Source organism: Acromyrmex echinatior, chromosome 4 (assembly GCF_024713525.1).
Source record: "Acromyrmex echinatior isolate Ae372 chromosome 4, ASM2471352v2, whole genome shotgun sequence".
NCBI lineage: Eukaryota > Metazoa > Arthropoda > Insecta > Hymenoptera > Formicidae > Acromyrmex > Acromyrmex echinatior.
Window position 1 is genome coordinate 16,972,044 of NC_141855.1, and position 20,689 is coordinate 16,992,732.

Genomic DNA, 20,689 nt, shown 5'->3' on the forward strand with positions numbered 1-20,689 from the left:
CACACACACGCACACATTATTGAAGCACTTACAAGTATTCTCAAACATTTAATATTGAATTAAGAATTAATATTTTATATTATAAGTGAATGTTTTGTTAGTAAATTGTTTGCATTTTTTATTTTCATTGGTTATTTACTTAATTTTGAATATATATTACGTAAATATCTGTTTTACATTCCATTTATGTTTATAATATTCGCACATTATAATTGAGGGGATGGGCGGAATAAAGGCCTAATTACAAAATCTTGAACTAATAAAAATTAAAATAACTTGCTACTTTTTTGTTATACACAAATGAGTATAATATCAAATTTATGTAATGTTTTTAAGAAGTTACATGTTATAACAATTCTACTATTACAATAAATATTACATGAAAAAGCTAATTGCCGGAAAAAGGGCTTAAGTAGAATTGTGTTTTTATTTCGCCCATCCCCTCAATTACACATTATAAGATTTGTTTTAACTCTTGACAATGTTTTAATTGCGAATTTCGCAAATCGCTCGCAACCGGATATTGTCCGAGAAATAATTCATCCAGCTGCCTAGGTATTATTAATAAAATCTTATCAATCAACTTCCAGTGACACAATCTATATTTAGATTGCATCTGGCCAAATCTATCCAACATCATTTTTGTCTACTGATTAATTTTTTATTAGTGATTAATACTAAAATACTGATTAATGTCATTAGCTATAATATAATCGAAAGAGCCCCTGATTTTTTCCTTTTCGCAAAAAGGAAAGAAAAGAGAAGGAAGACAAACGAAGGAGAAAGAGAGAAAATGAGGGAAAATATTTTAGAAATATTTTTAAATACGTTTAAGAAAACTTCATTTTTAATTTCCCTACTCTTTCTGAACTAGGAAAAAGAGCAGAGAATGGTCGCGGTCTCGGTCACGATTGTCGGAACTCATTGCACGCGCCGTTTATACGCGGTGGACCTTGCCACCGCTTTTACCGCCATCGCATCGCCTCCTCTAGAGATTCTATCTAAACTACCGCTTTTTACAAGCATGCAACCGTTTGCTCGGCACTGATGCACGAGCGCCCTTAACCTCGCACGACTTGCATCAGGCTTCGATCGAGGATAGTAGTTTGAGTGCTGGTGGTGCACAGTTATATCCAGGCAGATCGAATTTTCTCTCGAGTCTGTGCAGTATAATCTCAAATTGCTATACATCACAAATATATTCCGATACATCTCTTTATTACTATGAAGAAATTATCACGTATATCTTGAATTGTATATGTGCAATATGTATAGAAATTTAAATCGAGAATTATAAATATTACGAATAATAAGTTTAAATATGTTTATGATAATAAACTTAAATCAAATGATATAAGAACATAAATATAATATATAGAAACTATAAATATATGTGTTTAGATATTTACTGTGGAAATCGGTGCTTTGCAAACAATAGAATGTTGCTTGCTCGCACCTTGCATCTACACGAATTTCAACGTCAAAGGAAACCGCTAAATCAGTTGCATTTGTTCCCAATATGTTCTACTCAATACATATATGTATACATCTTTTGAAAGTTTGAAGTGAAGGAAGTTTTGTGAAGACTTCCTAATCAGACTTCCATTCACTATGCAGTAAAATGATTCGAAGCAAAACTTATCGCTATGCGAAGTCTATCTCGCCAAAAGGTACAATCACACGGAAACGTGATATGTTTTATACATACATATGTATATATATATATATATCACATATATATCATATATATCATATATATATATATATATATATATATATTAGGTGTTGGAATTAATTCGTAGCGTTTTTAATGAAAGAATGTTATTTATTTCACATTTCGCATTAAAAAATACATTAATGAAAGTACTTCCCATCACTTGTAAAACGCTACTAATATATATATATATATATATCACATGTAAAATATGTAAGACTATTTGTACTCATGTTTCCCACAAAACTGAAATTATGTTGGCTTTACTTTATAGAGAGTTTAGTCGGCGACTAAATTGTTAAAAAAGCTCTAATTTAATTTTGAAAATTAATCTTAAAAAAGTTACATAAAGCAGAATCGAATTATTGTTTCCTTTTTGCGATTACAACTGATTCTTTTATTGCATAACTTTGTTCCATAAATAGCTATTTTCGTGAAAATTATTTAATTTTTTATGTTAATATTCTATAAAACATAATATTATACTATAAAAAAAAATTATTTATTAAGCAGTATAATAATGTATTATATTTCGTTGCACGGATTTCTTCGTTATTTATCTACAATCAGTGGTATCGATTTCGTTCGACCGAACACTTTACGAACGTAAATATTGAGAAAGTATACCATCAAACACCAGAAAGTGTTCCCAAGCAAGTGTATTACTATGACTACAATTGTTGGTTGTAGGTAATACAAGGACGCTATTGTAAATCAAATTCCTTATCAAAAAGCGAAATTGGACATGTATTAATCTGTTTCACAAACACTGTAGTGCCTGCAAGCTCCGTTTGCGTTCTGTACAGTTGACACAATCACCGTTTATTTGGACATAGAAGAGATTTGTTCAATGGTTTATTTTACGTCCTCTTTGCAGCTATTTTCAAACAGTCTTTCATTGAAGATTATTAAATAATCCCTTTTTGTAAAATTTTTTATTTAGAAGAAATTCTTCGTTTTAGTGAAAGATGTATTTTATATTTGATAAAAATAAGAAATAAATAATCTGTTATCTCTTCAAAAAATTAATTAAAGGAATCAAAAAAATAAGAAAATACAAAATAATAAATAGTAAAACCCAGGTCAATACATTAACGAGCTATAGTTAGGTGTACTAAATAATATTTATTAATTACAAATTAGAATTTTCCGACGATAAGTTTCAATGGTACGTTTCGACTATACTTAGTCCTCATCAGCCACATACAAAGGTGAGATGATTCTTAGAAATCTGTTATACAATATTATCTATTGTAACTCGAACATGAGATGATCCTTATAATATGTTAATATAATTAGATATTTGGATTTTTATGTACTTCTGCGGCTGATGAAAACTAAGTATAGTCGAAACATACCGTTGAAACTTATCGTCGGAAAATTATAATTTGTGATTAATAAATATTATTTAATACACCTAACTATAGCTCGTTAATGTATTGACCTGGATTTTACTATTTATTAATTTGTTGTAAGTTATACGAGCGAAAAGAACTGATATTATTTATATTGTAATACAAAATAATAATTACTGAAAATAATATTTAAAATAAAACAAAGAATAAAACGAACTTTTGTTTTTCCCGACATGTTTGTTCGTGCAAGTGAAGCACTAAATTTAACTATTCCGAACGGCAAGTAACTGCATAGTACCGTGTGCGGGAAATAATGTTTATCTAATTAAGTCTCGCGTGGCAAGGGTCAAGTCGCGTGTCGGCGACAGAATTAAAGTGCAATTTCTGCTTCGTGGTAAAATTAAGTTTTCACCTTCTCTCTTGCGCGTCTGCTTAGCATAACCACACGTATTTACATTTATTACGTGGCTTCCCTAATTTATTCCTGTCATTACGTCCCGGCCCATTCTTTTCGTGAGGTTCACTTCGTTTTAAGTCCTAAATTACCAACGCAAAATTTCCAGCACGAAAAGCGTAACGTGAGGTCATATATCTTGACACATTCTAAAAAAATAAAGAATTTTAAGACAAAAAAATCTTTTTTAAGAAAAAAAAATCACACGAAGTTGAATAAAATAACAGGAATAGAAGCCATTCTATTCTTATAATTGAAATAATTAAAAATAGATAAAATAATGGCACTAAAGATTATTTGACAATGAATCTATACATATAAGATAAATAATAATTTATATATTTAATTTACGTGTTTTAAATATAAAATAATTAATAACAATACAAGAAAAATAATAAAGCTCGTTTTTTTAAAGCTTCTTTTACTTATAGTTTACATTTTTACTAAAGTACAATAGAAACAAAAAACCTTTTGCTTCTAGAATTTCTTATCAAGACACAAACGGAATCGTGAAATTAAAATTAAATTTACTGTATTTGATTCACCAAATTTTGAAATATTACGTCATCAATGGAGAAATTACCGTGACAATTGATGTCCTTAATAACGCATTAGCGACCTAATTAATACCTCGCCGAAACTAATTTAATGGGGCTTGTTCCATGATGTTCGCGTAATATTGCTCAGGAAATGTATAGGTAAGAGAGAGAGTGGGAGGAAAGGAGAGGGAGAGGGGAAGGGGGAAAGGGGTATAGGGGCAGAGAGAGAGAGAGAGAGAGAGAGAGAGAGAGAGAGAGAGAGAGAAGGAAGAGGAAACGGTGGTTTCAGTTCAGGTTTCTGTTCGGGAAATAGCTTCCGATTTCGGAAATTGCCGGGCGGGATATTGGTTCTCTCTTCTCGTCGATAATATTTACGATACCTTCCGCTTTCCGTATGTGGATCTTACTCGGATCCATTAGGTGATGCTTTCGATACATATAACGTTGCAATGTATGATGCAATAACTGTTTCATTGAGAATTCCGCTTTATAAAACAGATTTATGAATGAAGATGAAGTTACTATAATTTTCGTTCACGCAACTTTTCTATGTCATTTCGTTTAGACTTTATATAGTATCTTTATAATTTATGATTTTATATATATATATATATATATATATATATATATATATATATATGATATATATACGTATATATTTATAATAATAAATAATAATAAATATAATAATAATAATAAATATATAGACGTCATCAGTCTTTTTATATTATTCTAGTAACATTATGTTATTACAAAATATTTATATTAAGTATTGCAGAATTAAAATAATATAAGATAATATAACATAGAATCTAAATATGAAATGGATAGCTATATAATTAATATAAGTTATAATTATGAAATAATATTATGTAAAATTGTATAACATAAATATTATGAAAATATGGAAAACTGAAATAAAGTAAATAATATAAAAAGATATATAAACTAAAAATAAAATATATGTAATATAAAATTGCTTTTTTTTAATATACCTGCAAATAATAAATATACTTTAATTGTATATTTACAGCTTACTCTTTGCTTTAAGAATTAATTGCTTTTTAAATTTTCATCACGACACGTTTTTCGGTTAACGAGTTATTTGTACAACTCGTAAAATAGCTTTTTCAGGATTAATCAATTATTTTTTCTCAACAAAAATAGCTCAACGAAATTTTTATCCTCATCGCGACGGAAAAGGGAAAGGTACTGCTGGCACGGATGCACTACTAACTTGATGGAGTTTAATTGAATTTTCAGACTGTCCGAGTCGACAGATAAAACCACGCTAATGAAAACGGTCGATGAAACGGGTTGGAGCCATATGCAAATCTGTTGATTACTCTCCCATGTATTCTATATATTTCAACTCCTAGAAATCCAATCCAAAAGACAGCTTTGTGTGCTTGTCTTTTTATCTTATCCTTTCTCTGTGTATCTTTATCTGTCTATATTAAAATATACATCAAAGATATAACCATTAAAATATGAATATTTTTCTAAATAAATGAAAGTTTTTCCAAAAGAAATTCTCGGAATATATAAAAATCGAGTTACTTCAAAATACATAAAAATTTGTAATTCATATTTTAAATAATCGAAATGAAAAATTGTATCATCTTATTAAATAAATTAACGAACTAAAAAAATGCAGAAAAAAGTGTAATAACTATATTTAATTCCTGTCTTGCTTTCTATTGAATCGTTGCGGTTGCAATTCAGTAACAATTTCTGCAAGAATATATAACTGTGGTAACAAAATTCGCGAACGCCAATATTATTGCACAAACTTTCACCGATATTTCATAGTCGCATGATTTAATGTTCAACTGATACTTTAACAATTTAAAATGAAGGTATCTGATAACATCCATACTGATCAGTACAATAATGATTGACAAAGCTATTTTTATTGAATAACAATAGTAAATAATTTTATCTTTAAACAGTCTGAATTGTTCTAAAGTATTCATATCTGTAAAAATCCAATTAAAAAGTACTGTTCAATTAAATATTGTTAATTATGATTACTAATTTGAATGTTCCCTTCAACAATTATATAATCAAGAAAGATATCTATACAATTTTTAAATGTTAGTATAAATATTAGGATATAATTATTAATAAATTATTAATAAATATTAGGATATAATTAAATGATAATATATAACTGTTTAATAGACAATAAAATAAAAACTGAAGAAATGTAATCAAATTCTGTAATCGAAATCGATAAGAACATTCATTACGAAATTAATATAATGTTGTAGAATACTGGAAAGCATGCGTGAATCTGAAATTCAAGTATTTCCATCATCGCGCATAATTTAGAACATTATTTTGATAGGAAATCTCAGACTGACATGAAAATATTTAATATAGCGCATATGTTAATGTTGGCAGCCAACAATTTGACTTCAGTATTATTTTCCAGACTATGTGCATGCGAGCGTATTACATATTCGTAGAATGCAAGCTTGTTGAAGAACAAGCACGTCAGACTATTCGAATTATCGAAATTGCGCTCGGCTTTCATTAACCAGAGAATATTACATGTTATTTATACATTTAAATACGGACATTTAAAATTTTTATTTTAAATCAATTTTGATTGAAGTAGATATCAAATCGTTAAATTTATTAAAATCGCACGTGATTAATTACAAGTGTATTATTTATTATTGATTTATTTTACTCCTTTATGATCTAAATTTTTATTTTAATTAATAAGAGTTTAATTGATTCTGAAAAAATAGATTTTAATTATTATTTTAATTATTTAAAAAGGAATCAAATCAATATTCAATTATAAAAGATTTAAACTAATTAAGCAATTGTTAATTTAAAATTTAATAATTTAAAAATCTTATTATAAATTTAAATGAAATAGAGATATGTTATATTTAAAAATGGGATTATTTTTTAATATAAAAATATGAAGAAAATTTCATTATCTTATTTTTATAAATTTGAGTTTCTTAAGAATTGAGATTTAATGGTGGCTCCAATTCATTCATGTGAACTGTTATGACACTCATTGATGATGAGAATAGCTGAAACGTGATTTTATTAATGAACCGCAAAATCCTATTTTCCCGCATGAATAATGCTCACTACCGTTTTCGATTGCCAACCATAGATAATTACAAATCGCTTTCATCATATATAATGAACCGTGTTAAAGATCTTGTATCAATTTATAAATCTCGCACGCTTATCACAAAACGACTAAACGTGTTCTCAAAAATCTTAGAAGATATTGTTGTATTTAAATCTTTAATTAGTTTCAAAAATTTTTGTCAAGAGAAAATTGATGCAAATTTTTTTAAAAAGTTCTATAATTTTCTTTACAAAAAATTATAAAATAAAAAATTATTGAAATTATCATTATGGATTCTAATTAAAAAATACATTTTATGTTTTAAATTAAATTTTAAAAAACTTTTATAATATTTGAAATTATCCTTATACAACAATATATTACTTCTCTCGATAATTGTATACAAGAACATTCTGTTATCAAACCACTCTATCGATCGAGAATATGGAACTAAATTGATGTCGCCGTCAAAATGGATCGCGGAAGATATTATTAGGAAAGGCTCTATATAGGATGATAGAACGCATTTCATTGCGTAATCGCGCAAAATACGCTATGGATACTGCAGTAGAAATAGTGGATTCTGCTCACCGTTCTGTACATGGAAGTGAAGGGGACATTCACGTTCGTATAATGGCTTAAGGAGATAAGAGGATTTCACGCGAGTGAGCATTTACCATTTCTGTCGAAATATACGACCACGCTAACAGACGCACGATGCAAGAATATACGTTTCAAGTCTTGATTGTGCATTAAACTTCGACGCCAGTGTAACTGTTACTTGCTAATTCTTATCATTTCATCGCATAATTTGAGTTCACAATTTTGTGCTTACAAGACATCTTTCACACCTTGAACTTGAATTTGAATACCTAACTACATACAGCAGTCATATATATGACTTTTACACATAAACCTCGTAGATAGCAATCTGAAAGTATCTGAAAACCTAATATTCTCTATTATTTTCTGTTTTGAATTATATGTTTTAAATATTTTCTTCAACATTATTGACGTAATATTATTGAGTAACCTTTCTAATAAATTTTTTTCTAATAAATTATCAAAAAAGCTTGTTTAAAATATATGGTATTAGATGGTTTAAGTATACTATTATTTATTAATCCCATAAAGAGTTTTGAGCTTTTATCTCGGATTTTTCTATTTGTACAAATATATTATAATTGAATACACACATATGAACGGAGTTCCACTCACCGTTAACGGCGTGGAGCTCCGTGGGCACTGCGAAGTGTGCTGTATGAAGGGCTAGCTCACCGGTATCGGCAGCGGCCTGCAGCAACATCTGTTGATGATGATGGTGCCGTGTAGATGAACGATGATGATGTACACTATTAAGGACGATGTTGCTGGACGTCCGGCTGAGCGCTTTTCGTTGTCGAATCGCCTCCTTATAGATTTTACAGTACATGATAATCATCACCAGACCTGGGATCCAAAAGGATACGCAGGAACTGATGAGGGCGTATGGTAAATTTACTCGGAACTCGCAACTCTGAAACACCAAAAAATATCGCAAATTATTTCGATTATTAATATAATTTAATGAGATACAATAGCCAATAAAAATAAATCATTTAGTAACAGCTGATAAATTAATGTAACAAAAAAACGTGAATTAAGAAAATTGCACGAAAAATTTTAAAAAGATCATTTATTATCATTGAAGTTAGAAATTTTTTATTTTAAAATTTTTGCAAATTTTAAAATATTCCATCTTTTACATCAAGATAGCTTATATGGTTAAAAAGTTATTGTATTTCCACTTATATGGTTAAAAAATTACCAATTTCCATATTCATAACTCATACGTCAAACACTTTTTAAAGCTATTTAAAGAAAAAAACCTTCTCCGTACCTCCGGGTGCTTCACCATGTATTCTAGATGTTCTTTTGTCGTGTACCATCCCATGAAAATTGGAATAAAGCTTATCAGCGCCGGCAGGACCCAAGCGCTACCCAGCATACATCCCACAGTACTCTGCTTCATTATCACTGTGTACTCAAGCGGGCTTACTATGGCATAATATCTATCCACACTGATACAACAAAGATGGAGGATGCTGGCGGTGCTGAAGTACACGTCCAGCGAATTCCACAGGTCGCACATAACCGTCCCAAAAAGCCATTTTCCTCCTGAGAGCTCCACTGAGGCATTGAAAGTCATGGCGCACATTGCCACCAAGAGATCGGCCGCTGCCAGACTGACGACGTAACAGTTAGTGACTACTCGTAATCTACGATGCCTTCGCACGCTGGCAATCACTAGCATGTTGCCCAAAACCGCCGTAGTGATGATGGTGCCCATAATAATACCCTTGATCGCCACCACTAGCACGTTGACATTTTCGGGAAGATTTTCCACCGTCGGATTTTCTACTGATGACGTTACATTTGCGGCTGTTGTTGTAGTCGCTGTTGTGCTAAAGGCGGCAATAGTATTGTTGAAGACGGATGAAGACGTAGAATCCATTTGAGGTAGGCTCGTCGACATCGCCGCCATTACGTTCATCATGGTGACGGTAAATGTTGGCTCACCGTTTATGTTGCAGGAAACGATTTTTCTTGAATGATCCCTCGTTCGTTTTAGACTTCATGGTGTTTTGAAAGTCCACGATGATGATAAGAGCGTCATTGAATGAATTATTTTTTATCATTGCAAATAGATTGATTAGCTCTCCTTAGAAATCATTGTTAATACACATTCATATTTTAATATAATTATATAACATTGTGATTAATATCTGATATTATCGGATATTGCATTTTTTTCAGGATTTCTTGAAACGTTTTTAAGTTTTGAATTAATTATAGATATTATTGAGTGACATTTTGTGTTGCGTATTGAAAATTTAAAAAATATTTCCGTATTCTTCGAAATCTCTTCAGAAAATTATATTTCCCACGCAACATGATTTCCGTACTTTTGTCACTGGTCCAATATCCAATTTATTTATATAATAGCCAATACACAATTGTGATGTATACATAATCTTTTGTTAGCGAAAATAATATTGCATAGCACCATTCTGTATGTCACTGTTCTGTATACAAAAAATGACTCAAATATATATACATATTTTATTACTATGTAACTTAATCCTTTTCTTTCTCTTTTTTTTATTTATTCTTTATTTTTCTTTTGTCTTTTTTTTTCTTAAATGTAGTCTTCAAAGATCTTTTTTTATATATATCTTAAATATATTTCTTTATACACAGAGTCTACACATATATAATTATTATGAATATTTTCTTCTAGGATGAAATTTTCATCCTCCTCAATTTCCAATTCAAGTCTTTTGAGCATTTTTGTAAACTTTTCATCATTTCTTGTATAATTTAGTCTAAATCGCACTAAATTATCTCGCGATAATTTCGCACAGTTTACTATCAATTTTCGTATATCCATTATTACATTTATTGGTCGGATGCAAGTTTTATCAATTGCAGGAATAATTGTCGGTCGATGATGATAAAGATTAAAACTTCATTTTGATTGCCATGCATGATATTAGTTTGATAAGCTTCACCGTTTGATTTAGCACCATTTTTATTAATATATCGAGGTTTTTGATGATACAAAGTACTTCTGTAAAACGACAGACAGTTATATATGAGACACATCAAATGCATTTCGTCCGATCTACTTTTCGATGGACCGATATAAATTCTGTCAAAAGGAATAAATAATTTAATCAACTTGCTCCGATCGACAGATCAAAGGATTCTCATTAATCACACGTAATCAAATTACTCGTTTTTGAAAGAGTGAAATTTAGGATATTAATTTGTTTAATTAAACTTTAACACCTTTTATACATTAACACATAATGTTTCGTTATGTGTAATCTGAATTTCATGAAAATTTTAGGTGGAATGTCACCAATGACTAAAGTTGAGCATCTAATCTTTCATTTTGAACTTGAACACGATACGCTTGTTAAAATATTTGTTACTCGTATTTGCACGAGATAGATGATGGATATTATTACGTCAAGGCCTCTCCGAACTTTCAACTGTCTGTATGTATTAGTGGATATATGTGTTACAGGCGATATCATTAAGAGGATTTACTTGTGGATGAACTCCTATATAATGCAATTGCCTCTAGCTAGTAGCTATGTATAATTATATAAAGGAGACAGAGATACATTTCTTAGCAAATTGTTATAATCTAGAACTATATAACTAGAATAGATCGATATCAGGACGTCTAATAAAAGAATTTCAAGAGCATTTATATTTGTGAGTAAAGTTCGCCATTTTTAACTGGAGTAGCGAAAATATATCAATTTGTGCAAGCCTCATGATGGATGTATCGTCACGAACAACATTACATATTCAGCTACTTGGAATTATCATTTTTGTTGAGATTATTTTTCTACATTAACTTAATGCATTTCAAATTAAATGACATATGCAGTAATAATAATATAAAAAATATAATGTAAAAAATGTGAAAGTAATAAATAAAGCTTTTCACACACAAGAATTTCGAAATTCTTGAAAAACGCAGCTACGCGTATCATAACGAGGATTATATGAATCATAATTATCTGTCATGTCGCTCTTAAAAGGAAACCAACGTAATACTGGACAACGCAGTGAGAATACTTTATCCTCTTTTATTTTTCGACATTACAAAGCAGTACATAGTCCGGATGCGATATAATTACACAACTGTATATCAGTAGTTGACATAATGAAACATCGGTCAAATTCTCAAAATGCCCGCGGCGATCTTTAATTACTACATCGTCATCAGTAAAATGACGACACACAGTGGCAGTATATTAAAAGCGAAAAGAGGTTAATGACTTCCTGGTTCATGTGGCAGAAGATATTTAGAATACAGGAAAGTCTCTTCCTCGTTTCTCAAATAATAATCGACGAACACATTCCAGCAGAGATTCTCAGCTGATCTTTCATATATCTGATAGTAGTTATTCTTTTTTGTGATAATAAGTGTGAATTTAGAATATAAAAAATGATATTAAAGATAATAATAAACGAATGAAACATAAAAATATAAAGAAGTTAACAAGATCTCAAATTTATGTATATTATAATATAATAATTATTTTATATTAAGTTTAGAATAATAAACATATTTATTCGAGTAATAAAACAAATTTATTTTATTAGAAGTATTCTCAAAAATATTTTTGATAGAAGAATTATTGAATTTTCTGAAATTTTCGTTCTTACTGTTTTGTTCTTACTGAGATAATTTTATAAGAAATATTGAAACAATGTTTTTATACATAGATTTATTATATCTTTAAACCTTTCATTTCAAGTTTTATTTCAAAAATTTTACTTTCAAAAGAAACATTCGAGATATGTACATACAGTGGGATTCTCAATAGTTGTTTGCATAATTTTTAATTAAAGATTTGTACTTATTATTTGAAAAAGATCTTTCCTCGATTCTAAAGATATTGACGTCGCTTTCTTTTGCATTTAAATAGATGCGAATGAATTCTTTTAATGAAAGATGAATCGGCGGTATCATAAAATTTAGATCGTCCTCGATTCAAAGCTTTGTCTACCCCTAAGTAATTACAAGACAAGACAAAAGTAACGAACAACTTTTAATCAGGCAGCAGCTTCTACTTAACGTAATTCGTCGTGAAACTCAACTATGATTTATTGTAAAAAAAAGAAAAATTGGAATATCATTTATGAAAAGCAAACAGATAAAATGATTAATACAGTATAAAACATTAAATTGGATTAATTTAAAAAAGAAATTAAGTGTGAAATAAATACTCTTCCGTAAATTAAGATTAAAATAAAAATATATAATTATAAAAATATAATTCAAAAGTCAAATTGTATTTGATTCAAGAATGTAAATAATAAACTATTATTTAAAAAGAATAAACATATTGCGCTATCGACATATTGTACTGTTGTACTATCAACTAATTTTAGAATTGAAAAAATAAATATATATGTACAAAACTTGATAATAAAGTTATAGGAAATTATAAAATATATTTTTTTATTGTACTATATTGTTTGCATTATTTTTAAATTTTTAAATAATTATATGTATCTTTTTCTTATGTATGTAATATTTAAAAAAATATATTGTAATAAAATAATCAGGATGTTAATTTTGGATGATTATATAGTAGAATTATAAATAATTTAAAATTTTAAAATAGTTATATCTTATATGCACATGAAAGAAAGATACAGTAAAAATATAACAAAATATATCTAATAAACATTTAATATCTTTTTAACAAATCTTCGTAAGGAAGTTCCTAACTTTTTCTAAGTAGAATCCTTAACGTTAAAATTCTTGCATCTACGTACGTAACCTTAAAAGGGAATCAAATTCAACACAAGAGTTAGTAGATAGGTAGAGGATATTGTTCCCGTAAGCAGTTTACGTCGCCATTATCACAGTAAAAAACTATTGTCTATAATAAGATTGATATAGAAATTAGCCTGACATTAAACTTTAAATATAATGCTTTAAATATACTTAATATTTAATAGAAAAACTCATTGATATTGTTCACAGTAGTTAGAAAATAGTGCACTGCACTTTATTTAATGTTTTTGGTAATATATAGTTGACTTTATAGTAACTGAATAAATATATGATTCTTTGTTATAATATTCAAAGTATAAAATTGTGATATATAATAGAATTCTTAATTTCTTAATATCTATTTTTGGATTCTTAGGATTATTACATTAAAAAAATTATAATAAAAGTAATATAATTTTAAATGTGTCAAGAATAATATGCTTTAAAGATATGCTTCAAATATTTTCTATTTTCTCTAAAATTATTTTTTGAACACATAAAATTTTCAAGAAAAATTATTATGTATTCGAAAATAAATCGAAGTTTTTTTTTTAAAACGTAGAAAGCAATTATAATGTAGCTATTGCTCTTTACAAAATTCTTTATGTTATAATTTATTATTTATATAAATATTTTTAATAAATTGCATATGTGAAAACTTTATATTATTATATTTTAATAATAACTTTAATGAATGTAGTGGTTAACGAGTAGAAATATACATACAATAATAACGTTAGAATCAATATTGCATTTCATAATTTTTTATTTCTATAATATAATTTTTCTTTCTGTATTGATATTTTTCTTCTCTTCATGTTATCAATAAAGATCTTTATCAGAATTATGATCGTTTTAAATAAACTAATTACGTTTATTTTCACAAATACGAAAATAAACAGAGTACATCTCTTTTGAATGTTTATATTATATGTGAATCGTAAGTTACAAATTGTAATCGAATGCTCGCGTGTTTACGTGAAATCCAATCTTGTGAGTGAAGAATCAGCACCTCTACTGAAGAAGAGTTTTCTCCTCGAATCACGAATTCGCGCGTTTATTGACGATTCCTCTCGATCGTATTACGAGATCTTGTAAAAAAGATTTCAAGAGCTGAAAAAAATGTACGCATACTTGAGACAGAAAAACTACTTCGCAAAATAGGAACATACATTTAAATACTGAAAAAAAATTTTAAAGAATACAAAATAGTTTACGCAAACAATTGAAAAAGAGATCGACAGAGAGAGAGAGAGAGAGAGAGAGAGAGAGAGAGAGAGAGAGAGAATGAGAGAGAGAAAGAAAGAGAAAGAAATTTTAAAGAAAATAAAACTCAGCGAGTAAATTGGAATCTCACGAAATTCGAATTGTCACGAAAATATCCGTTATAATATAAATATATTTTTGTGGTTATTGTAAAAAAACATTGTCACAGTCGATATAACAAATAAATTTGTTGACCGCGCATGCATTCAAAATATTAATACAATCGCAATTTGAACCCACATCACGCAATATACTAGAACGACAAATATTGGTTGAATTTTTCCCGCTTGGATTTGTCAACAATTTTGTTTTTACAAACAACAACTACGATCTGTTTCACATCGTTCAATCAACTCGACCAGGATGGTTATTAAAATTGCGAATAGAATTAATCAATAGGAATATATATCAGAACTCGTTTCCACACGTATTCCCAGTGGGAAGAAGAAACCACAAAATCGAAGTAGCGGTTATAAGATTTAATATTAAAAGAAACATAGTGCAGAATGTATGAAAATATTATCTGGTATAAAAACCTGATATTTTGCATTTTTGCTTTATTTTTCTGTAGCAATATGTTCAGTAATATATAAATAAAATGAAATAATATTTTTGAGAATAAAATTTGAAGACTTCGAGGAAAATATTATATTCACAAAAAAGTTGACAGATAGAGAGAGAGAGAGAGAGAGAGAGAGAGAGAGAGAGTACAAATAAAGAATACAAATAAATTATATTTTACATAAAAAAAAAGAGATTTGATCGTTCTAAATTATATTTATAATGATAGACTTGCAGCACGAACATTGAGCAAAGATAACAAGAAAGTCTTATTTACTTTTTCTTTAAAGTATTTTTTATTAAATTTATTTTTCGTGTGTGTGTGTGTGTGTGTGTGTGTGTGTGTGTGTGTAAATTTTTCAAATGTTTTAATTACCATAAATTAAAAGGTCATATATAATAGATACTTGTTTTATAAAAGTTTATTTTAAAATCAAAATTATCAGATTAGATAATTAGTGATTATTTTATATACAACTAAACATTCCATTTACAATTGTGTGTGTGTGTGTGTGTGTGTGTGTGTGTGTGTGTGTGTGTGTGTGTGTGTCGGATAAGATTCTTTTTTACTTTTTTAAATCACACTTTCACATGAGATAAATAAAATTATCTGTCATCTGCTGTTGCATATAAAAAAAGCGCAAACAAAAATTCATAAATTTTATGGATGTCTGTACATGTATCTACCTCTCCTTTCCCATCGCGAATGTTATATAAAACTCGTGCTAAAACGCAGCAGCAGTATAATCGTCGCACTGGCTCACTGGCGTACAACCAGACACTTTTTGCACCGACAAAGAGCGTGAATAAAATTATATGATGAAAATAAAAAGAGGAAAAAAAGATACTGTACGGTACTCCGTAATAATGAAATACTACATATGTTTAAAACTCGGATAATAACATGTAATCCGCGCTGTAAATACGATGGAAACTTAAGTACTTTGGCGAGGTATTATTTACAACTCAATTTGCTTAATGTTGGACATTAGCTGCTAACAAATAATGTAACAATTAAGTAATAATTGTTATAATAGTTAATTAGACTATTATTATGCGCAACTAAAATAAGATTAAATTAAAATAATGACAAAGAATTATAATCATATCACAAAACTATTGTAGAGTCTATTATGAGTATTATAGAGTCTTTCCTAGGATAATATTGCAAATTGTAATAGTTAAATAGTGTTTTATTTTTGTATAAAAGATGATAGTTTGGAAATATTAGCAAGCGATAGGTTTCAATACATGTGCATCGTTGTATAAAAGTAGGTCGGAACGAGTGGCGATGCAAGCACTGCTTTTCATGGGGCATTAGTTAGATAATTACCGGCAATTAACTGCACCTTCCGAGTGTGGTAATGCATCTTCTTCTTGGCATGAGCACAATATATCATAGATCAAAGTATAGTTGATAATAATTTAAAGTCAATCCAATATAAAAAAGAATTCTTTGTTTTCAATTATATCGAAATGATAAAAAACATTAATATAATATTGATAATATTCAATAGTAAAAAAAAGATATTAATGTATATTAAGAAATTATATAATAAAATTGAATAAAACGGATATATAATTTATACGTATATCAATTAATTTAAAGTGCGTCGTTGTATTTGATTGAATGATGGAAAAAAGGAATATTTTATAAGATTGTTTCTTGCTTTTAGTAAACATCTTTAAAGAATTATAATTACAGTCGGAATTGAACTTAATTTAATATGTACATACTTTTACGATTCGGCTTTAATTACTAATCTTATTTAATTGCTGTGTGCACCGCGTGATCAAAATAAAATTAAAACAGATATTTTCTTCATCGAAATCTCCCGTGACGATTCTTTGAAAAAGAGATTCTATCGTTGGAATGTAATTTTCATAATTAGCTTGAAACTTTTTCATGCAATTATTTCTTCTAAAATTTTTATCGTAAAAATTGTATAAAAATTAATTAAGTATTTTTCTCTTTATGCAATTATTTAAAATTATTTTCTTGGAAAGTAAAGGATCTTTAGTTTTTTGTTTATTAATTAATGCTGTATCGTTTTGCTGCTATTTTGCTTGGATTTTTCACATTTAATTACTATGATAGTTACTCTAAAAACAAAGAAGGCTATTTACTGCGTGGAAGAAATTAAGTAATTCTTTTATCGCGCAATTATCTAAATGACCGAATTTTGAAAATTCTTGAAGCAGGAAAATGAGTCATGCTTTTTTGTTATTCATCCGTTTAATTAATTTTTTTAAAAATTAGCGTTTTTAATTTAAAAAGTTTTTAATTGATCTACATATCTAGCAAAAATCAGAATTAATATTGAATATTTAAAAATTGTTGCATATCTAAAATTCATTTAGCTAAAAATTGTGATGACGCTTTAATGTTATTTCCGTATTACGATATTGTGTCACTATTTCAACATTGCTAAATGTCATTTAGTTAGTATAAAAATTTTCACACTTGCAGCGCGTTATTTCTTGATGACAGAGATTGAAATAGAAATTATTTATCGATGTATAATATATAGTTTCATAAATCTTGAATTCAAATTTTACTTTAAACAAAAACCAATATTCAATTTTATCTAAAACAATATCTTAATTTGAGACTTGAAACCTTTAATGTCAACTATAAAGAAGCTGCAATTACATTTTTGCTAAAGAAAAGTTGACTCTAAATTGATTGGAGGATTATCCTTCTTGAAGTACCACGTTTTCTCGTTGGATATAAAAACGCAGCACGTTTCTTCATAAAAAGCGTTTTCGTCGTCACGAAGAAAACACCTCGGCGTTTTCTTTTCATAACGTGTGCACATCTTTGGTCGCAAAAGAGATTACTCACAAGAGAATATTTTTAATGGAAAAATATCGACGAATTATACTTTAAAAAGCGATAAACTTGCTCTCAACATAAATATTGTTAACATATGGAGACTATAGGTATATGTTCGACGTTTTCCCGCATTGCGCAACATTCGCATGTTAACAGATATAATCAAATAATCAAGTGTAATTATTTAATAATATGTGTTTATAATAATATGAATAATCTTCAGTATATAATAATATATGTATATAATAATAGAATAGCAAAGCTTTGATAGCAAATAATATGTGATAAAAAATATTTAGCATATATGTTAAAAATAAATAAATATATATATGATATGATATGTTATGCAGTAGTAAGAATAATATTGAGAAATAATACGCAATACAAAATAGTATGAAATAAATTTCTATACGCTATTCATTATAATTAGAAATTATTGATTGATATTAAACCGTTAATATTCAAAAATTAGAAATATCCAGATTACGTAGTAATGTATTTATCGTGACATATAACAGTTTAAATATCATTAAATATCAGAAAATTTTGTTTTCTTTTTCTCTTAAACCGAGTAGCTTTTGTTAAACTATCGTTTGAAGTGGGAGTTGTACTCTCCAGAGAGAAATAAGCTCTTCTCCAGGTGTGCGAAAAAATCAAGCAATACAGAATCGTTAAAAAGAACCAAAACGCTTCCTTACGTGCTACACCGAGTATAATCTCGCGTTCATAGCTCCCATAGCTCTTATTATAAGAATACCACATAAGGATCCCGGCAAACGAAATTACGCGAGGAAAGAATCTTATTGCGATCGCTCAGGAGACTCGAAGAAAATCAAATTATCGCGTGAGCTGTTCCACAAATCATTACGTGATCTCACAAATCAAATTTATGTCTACTTATATAAGAAATATATGTTACAACGTCTAAAAAATTATATTTTAGTAGTAGTAAAATTATATTTAAGTAGGAGTTTATTACTAAATGAATAGAAATTTATTATTAATAACGCGAACATTAATTTATAATTTTCTGAAGAAATATAAACTGTCTTTTCTTTTCTTTATAGACTATTGCGTGATAATGAGGTGAGATTTAGCTCGCAAAATGACGATGAAAATTTCCATTTAATTTTATTATATATGTTCAACACACGTACGCGAGCGTACATTGAACGTTAATCTACCTCTGACAAACGAACAGGAAGCAGAAATTCCTTTCGTGTAGCTTCAACAGACCGCACTCAGCGGCGGATGAAATTTATCAAACGGCGCGTAATTACATTCTTGAATCTAAACTGCTGTTCACTATTCTATTTCTACCTACTGAAAAGACATAACATTGAGAATATTTTATGAAGTTTCAACAAACATGGTCCACCTGAAAATTTTCTTTCCGAGAAGAGTAAAGTCTTTAGAATTTATTAAACGTAGAGTTATGAAATTATATTTTGCACTTCCAAAAGTATAAAATATAATTTCTAACTTTGTCAAAGAGTTGAGTATCCGTGAAAGATAGTTTTGCATATCTTTCTCGGTGCAAGAGATGGCATTTTGGAAAATAATTTCAATCTATCGAAACAACGCATGAACAATTTTAACAAATAACATAACTTGTTTAGAAATTTTATTTTATAAAAACCACTTTTATAAAACATTACAAACAAGGTATGTAGAATTTTAATATGTTACGTATTCTCTTTAATTTTGAAAGAAATTTTGAATGAATACAATTTGAATTAGCACATTTCAGAGATGAATGAATGTCAATTCTGTAATATTTTCAAATAAATCGCACTGCGAATTTCGGCGACCTACCCTATTCTAAATCCTTGTTAGCAAATCCCTACGATAAATATATCTTTCTTAACTCTCTGCAACAGCTTTTCGAATGCGAAATAAAAAGTTCGAGAGACCTTCGATGTCAGCCGATCAAAGCGTGCTTAAGGAGGATATCGATCTCGAGAAGTAGGAATCGGTTTGTGGTCTCGCGTTCTTGGAGTTTCTCTCGCTCGGAAAACACTTGATTAAATTATAGGCCCTCCCTTCAGCCTTACAAAAAAAAAAAAAAATTCGCACCTTTCACGAAACTTCGTGCTCGTTAAACCTCTGCTCTTTAATCGTGATTTCCTTGCTCGAACGGTTTAACAGGAAATCGTGCGAGTTGCTCTCAACGCGATGCGCATTTAATATAACGGGGTCGCGCACATTTTCATTCATCGTTTCCGGCACATCGCGTCGAGAAACAAATACTCGGCGGACGCGGACGGGGTGCCGGCGATTTGGCCGGCGCCGCGGATCAGGCCGCACTGTCTTCCCAGATATAGGAGAGGGTCGCCTGTTTCCGGCACCCTCCGCTGGTGGCGCAGCTGCAGTCGAAAACAACCCTCTGGGTGAGCCTCGTACTGGCAGGTGCTTTGTACCAATTCTGCTGAGCGTAGGAGCACGAGATTTATTCCGTTTGTTAATACTTTTTTTTGGTCACATTTTTAAAATATTATACAAGCAGTTGTAA

The 20,689-nt window shown here is 29.0% G+C and overlaps 2 protein-coding genes across 5 annotated transcripts in view; both read right to left on the reverse strand.

Moving 5' to 3' along the window:
* The window catches only part of LOC105145546 (octopamine receptor beta-3R), a 73,311-nt gene extending 52,799 nt beyond the window's left edge, over positions 1 to 20,512 (reverse strand). For 2 of the 4 annotated variants that reach the window (XM_087405426.1, XM_087405425.1), the window contains exons 1-3: positions 20,254 to 20,512; positions 9,045 to 10,775; positions 8,444 to 8,681 (exon numbers count right to left, since the gene is read on the reverse strand). In XM_087405426.1, the coding sequence (XP_087261552.1) occupies positions 8,444 to 8,681; positions 9,045 to 9,701 (895 nt within the window). In that variant the 5' untranslated portion in view covers positions 9,702 to 10,775; positions 20,254 to 20,512. Of the gene's footprint in view, positions 1 to 8,383; positions 8,682 to 9,044; positions 10,776 to 20,253 lie in introns of all 4 variants that reach the window. The other 2 variants (XM_087405423.1, XM_087405424.1) reach the window with 1 other exon arrangement.
* Positions 8,603 to 20,689, reverse strand: part of LOC105145549 (Octopamine beta1 receptor) — a 92,264-nt gene continuing 80,177 nt past the window's right edge. Inside the window, exon 5 of the transcript XR_015544797.1 lies at positions 8,603 to 8,681. The gene's annotated coding sequence lies outside the window, so the exon portion shown is untranslated. The remainder of the gene's footprint in view (positions 8,682 to 20,689) is intronic.